At 40.4% G+C, this 5,521-nt stretch overlaps 1 protein-coding gene across 1 annotated transcript; it reads left to right on the top strand.

Moving 5' to 3' along the window:
- The first annotated feature begins 1,675 nt into the window (after nucleotides 1-1,675).
- Nucleotides 1,676-4,892, top strand: LOC135072805 (uncharacterized). The gene is made up of 2 exons (XM_063966841.1): nucleotides 1,676-4,561; nucleotides 4,833-4,892. The coding sequence occupies exons 1-2, from the start codon at nucleotides 1,676-1,678 to the stop codon at nucleotides 4,890-4,892; spliced, it is 2,946 nt and encodes a 981-aa protein (XP_063822911.1).
- Nucleotides 4,893-5,521: the final 629 nt, after the last annotated feature.

Here is a 5,521-nt window from a genome sequence, read left to right on the forward strand (position 1 = left end):
CAAGATCTTAATGGACCTCAGTGGAAATATTTTTTCACTAGAAATATTATTTTACTTCATACCTACTGGCTACTTACAAATCGCACTAAGCCATAATGAAAAAAAACCTATCATAAACTTCAGAAGCAGTTCCAATTTTAAAACTTACCCATTTCATAGCGCGTTCTTTTGTTTTCTTGTACGTTGAACGACGCGTTCCTTTGTTTTCTTGTTTGTCGAATAAGCTCGGCTGACTGATGGCAACCCTATGTCTGGGGAGACAGCACTTCGTTTGTCGCGATATCGCTCATAAGCGCTCGCTATCTCGCGCGCCGCCTCCCTATTCACCCGAAATAGTACCTCCAGGAGTTCGGTAATGAAAATGAAAAAAACTGAAAAAGTCTTTATTGCATCTTTCATTTTTATGGGGATAGTACAACATGACGTGAGATTAGTTCTAACTTCTAACATAATACATCGTTACTTCACTGAGTTTTCGGTTGCCTTTGATATTGTTTGCGATACAAGCAAATGTAGGTACTTATTGCATTTGCATTAAACATTCTGTATAAAACTAGCCAAGTCTCGATGGAGCTGCTTGTTTATCTCTAAAAAGTAATGAAATCTAGACAAAGTCGTGCCAAGTCTATGGTTCCTTACTGCGATTTCTTTATTATTATAGTTAATGTTGTGTGACTTGGCCGTTAAAGGGTGACAAAACCAGGTGCTCCATGACACCATTGCACCAATCTGTCGCCAGAACCGCTACCCATTGACGATGGAAAATTGCCACTTGGAAAACGTTGATTCAACAATAACCAGTCAATTGTAGGCTTTATAAAGCTGCGTATTTCAATAATAGATACTTATGTATTGATTATCTTAATAAAGATTGTTCAACGGCCAAGTCACACAACATTAACTATAATAATAAAGAAATCGCAGTAAGGAACCATAGACTTGGCACGACTTTGTCTAGATTTCATTACTTTTTAGAGATAAACAAGCAGCTCCATCGAGACTTGGCTAGTTTTTTACAGAATGTTTTTGGTGGGATTTCACTTATTTTTGTAGAAAGTGGCAAAATTTTTTAACGTCGTCGTTTTATCGATTTTTTTTACGATATTAAACACAAATAAACTCAACGACCTTTAAAATGGACAACGAATCAGAATTGTTTTAATAACATGACCTTAGCGATCCTTACAATATAGTAAACGAAATCAACGAAATGCAAATTACACAACATTCAACTTACCTAATCGACGGGGGCTCTGGAAAGGAAAAAAATCTGGACACCACTTGCTAGTGCTAGCGCCATCTAGCGGTAAGCGATACAGGCGAACACCACAGTGCCGGAGTAGTATTGATTATGAATGTGGGGTTACTCCAGATCTTCGATTTTCCTAGTTTTTATAGTTTTCCCTTTATGTGGCCATTAAACCCTAACTCTGTACCAAATTTCAGCTCTCTGAGTTAATGGGAAGTACTAGTTCTATTTTGATGATCATCAGTGAGTGAGTGAGTGAGTGTCGTAAATGCAAAACTTTGCTTTCGCTTAACTTCGGAACTAAATGACCTACAGACTTGAAATTTTGGATTTTAAGTATGTGATTATAGCTTACTAGATGACGAAAATTTCTGCGTTCTGGTCTTATCCAGAGGTTCTCAAATAGGGGCCTGAAAATGCGGCGAAATGGTTCCAGTAAAGATGGTACGGCAGTGTTTGCTTCGCGCTCGACTTGGCGGGGGCACCAGGGCTGTGGTGAGGGACGTGTCAGATAGTAACAACTCTGAGGCTGGCCCTTCGCCAATAGTTTCGTGTACGTCAACTCATAAGGCACCTAAATACGAACAAGTTTTGCTAGCCACTGCTTTAGTCAACATAGAGTCTGAAGTTTGTGGACAGCAAGCAGTAAGAGCTTTAATAGACCAAGGCTCTCAAGCTTGTTTCATTACAGAAGCTGCAGTTCAATTACTTAAACTCAAAAAGGAGTCAATAAGGGGAACAGTTACTGGATTAGGAGACAAAGGATCGACGACATTCAAACATGTAGTCACAATAACTCTCCGGTCTAGGATTGATAAACAGTTTCAGGTCAAAATTAGAGCTTATGTCATGAGAAATCTCATAATTTCACATTTACCAGAGCAAAAAATAGAGTCACTAAATTGGGTGGGTTTAGGCAATTTACAACTAGCAGACCCACAGTTCAATATGCCCAATAAAATAGATATATTGTTAGGGGCTAATGCTTTTAGTCAAATACTAAAAGAGGGAGTGCAAAAAAGTCCAGATGGTTTGCTTATCGCGCAAAATACGTCATTGGGATGGATCGTGTCGGGGATAGTTAAAAAGTATAGGAAATCATCAAGAATAGGTCATGAAAATCCCAAAATATCAGTAATGCATGCGCACATTAATGAAGAAGATGCATTGAAACGATTCTGGGAAATAGAAGAGCAACCACATTCTACTAAGAATATGTGGACAGAGGAAGAGCAAAAATGCGAAGAAATTTTCGCCAGTACAACAAGTAGAACACCGGAAGGACGCTATATCGTGAAGTTACCTTTTCGTGAGACTCAACCTGGCTGTAAGGGTGGTAATTCACGCGATATCGCTGTAAGAAAATTCAAATCACTAGAGAAGAGGCTATCGAAAGATTCAGATTTGAAAAAGAGTTATATCGAAGTGATAAACGATTACTTGCAGCTAGGACACATGAGACCTGTAAAAAAGAATGACTCAGAAAAGGAGGAAGCTGTCTACTTACCGCACCACGCTGTAGTCAGAAATGATAAAACTACAACAAAAGTAAGAGTAGTTTTTAATGCGTCTAGTAAAAACAGTTTCGGAATATCGCTAAACGACACATTGATGGTGGGACCCAAGCTTCAGGCAGATCTAAGTCATTTAGTGTTGCGCTGGAGAGAGCACCCTATTGTACTCGTGGCTGATGTCGTTAAGATGTATCGGCAGGTCAGGATAGCAGAAGAAGACGCTATTTTTCAGCGTATTGTGTGGCGTGACAACTCTGAATCTGAAATACAAGACTTCGAGTTAATGACTGTTACTTTTGGAACTGCCTCTGCTCCATATTTAGCAGTACGAGCATTGCATCAAGTCAGTTTTGATGAGGCCAAAAGTTTCCCGCTGGCAGCACCAAGGGTAGTTAAATCATTTTATATGGATGATTTGATGACAGGATGCAGTGATGTTACGGAAGGAGTAGCATTGTACAAAGAGATGAGAGAGCTATTGTTACGAGGTGGTTTTCAATTACAAAAATGGAATAGCAACAATAAACAACTACTTTCAGAAATATTTAAAATTGAAAATCAAAGTACAAATAAAACAGAACAACAGGACACAAAAACAAATTTAGAACAAGATAATACAAAAAATGAAAAGAACAAAGAGATTGATATGAAAGCTGATAATATAACTAAGATTCTGGGTATTACCTGGGACAGAAGCGAAGATCATTTCCGGTACTCGGTGAGTCTCCCTACGGCGTCGCCTGGACCTGAAACAAAAAGATCAATATTATCAGAAATAGCACGATTATATGATCCGCTAGGTTGGTTAGCCCCTAGCATAATTATAGCAAAGATGTTCATCCAAAAATTATGGCTAGCTGGCATAACTTGGGACGAACCAATCAGCGATGAAATGAAACGTGAATGGTATACTTACCGGGATTTGTTGATTAAACTCACATCTGTTCGAGTTCCTCGGTGGCTGGGCACTTCCGGTAGAGAAGACATGCGTGAGCTGCACGGATTTTCTGACGCATCCAAGTTAGCTTACGCAGCAGTTGTTTACTTGCGGGTTGTAGACGCCAAAGGAAATGTACACGTCTCTTTGTTGGCAGCTAAGACTAGAGTCTCTCCCATAAAGCAAGTAAGCATCCCGCGATTAGAGTTGTGTGGTTCTACTCTTTTAGCACGACTTTTATCTGAGATCAGCGAGGTTATCAACATTCCTAAGAGCAACATTAAGGCCTGGACGGATTCAACAGTGGTATTGGCATGGCTAAATAGCCACCCAAGTAAATGGAAGACTTTTGTAGCGAATAGAGTGTCTGACATTTTGACGACTTTGGATTCATCGCAATGGTATCACGTGTCGACGAAGGAAAACCCTGCCGATTGCGCATCCAGAGGTGTTTTACCCGACGCCCTGGCTAGTAATGAACTATGGTTTTCCGGTCCAAAGTTTCTTCATGAACGCAACATACCATATAATAGACCAAAGAATTTGAAACCAACTCTGGAAGAAGCTGTGAAAGTACATTTGAATACGATGACTGAAGATACATTATTGCAACGCTTCTCTACTTTAAACAGATTGCTTAGAGTAATCGCTTATTGTAGACGGTTTTATAACCACGGAGAGCGTGACAATTACCTGTCTAAGAAAGAAATAGAAAATGCATTAGTTTGCTGTATCAAGAAAGTGCAAAAGGAAGAATTTAGTGAGGAGTACTTAACTTTGCAGACCAAAGGATTTTTACAATCGAAAAGTTCAAAACTCAAATCTTTATGTCCATATCTCGATGAAAACGGAATAATGAGAGTGAGCGGTAGACTGCAGAAGTCGCAGTTACCAGAAAACACCAAACACCCTATTATATTACCGCATACTTCACATTTCACAAAGCTCCTAGTAGCTGATGCACACAAAAATACCCTGCATGGAGGAGTCCAGTTGATGATAAGCTACTTAAGGGAGGCATATTGGATAATAGGTGTTAAAAGCCTCGTTAAACAACACATCCGTAAGTGTGTTACATGTGTTCGACAGAATGCTAGAGTTCAAACCCAATTCATGGGGTCTCTCCCAACAGTGCGATGTACACCAGCCAGAGCATTCCTACATAGCGGAGTGGATTATGCTGGCCCTATAAAGGTTAGAACAACCAAGGGACGGGGCAATCGCTCCTATAAAGGCTATATATGTTTATTTATTTGTATGGCCACTCGAGCCATACATTTAGAAGTCGTAAGTGACATGAGTTCGCAAGCCTTTATAGCAGCGTTTAGACGGTTTGTGTCTCGGCGTGGACACTGTGCTCAATTATGGAGCGATAATGGCACTACATTTGTTGGAGCTTCGAAAGAGTTAGCGGAATTGAATAGTATTCAAGGGGAAATTGTGGAACACTTAGAAGGCCATGGGACAGAGTGGAAATTTATACCGCCCCACGCACCTAACTTCGGTGGGTTATGGGAGAGTGGTGTTAAATCCACTAAATACCATTTGAGACGCGTAGTGGGGGACACAACCCTCACATTTGAGGAAATGTGTACCTTCTTAACACAAGTGGAAGCTTGCCTGAACTCGCGACCACTTACTGTAGATAGTTCAGATCCAAATGATCCAAGACCTTTAACCCCGGGTCACTTTCTGGTTGGGGGACCACTGCTAGCGGTACCCGATGCAAGTAAGCATGCTTGCAGTGAGGATGCTTCCGCCTTTGGAAAACATTTGAGCGCGCTCTAATATCTGGAACTTTCTAAGCAAAAATGGTCTATG

The sequence above is a fragment of the Ostrinia nubilalis genome, chromosome 6 (assembly GCF_963855985.1).
Source record: "Ostrinia nubilalis chromosome 6, ilOstNubi1.1, whole genome shotgun sequence".
Classification (NCBI taxonomy): domain Eukaryota; kingdom Metazoa; phylum Arthropoda; class Insecta; order Lepidoptera; family Crambidae; genus Ostrinia; species Ostrinia nubilalis.

Bases quoted from the DNA above. Each gene is read 5' to 3' on its own strand.
- LOC135072805 (XM_063966841.1), top strand. From the start codon at position 1,676: ATGGTTCCAGTAAAGATGGTACGGCAGTGTTTGCTTCGCGCTCGACTT. The intron at 4,562-4,832 runs GTGAGCGGTAGA...CTCTCCCAACAG, and splicing joins ATGAAAACGGAATAATGAGA to TGCGATGTACACCAGCCAGA.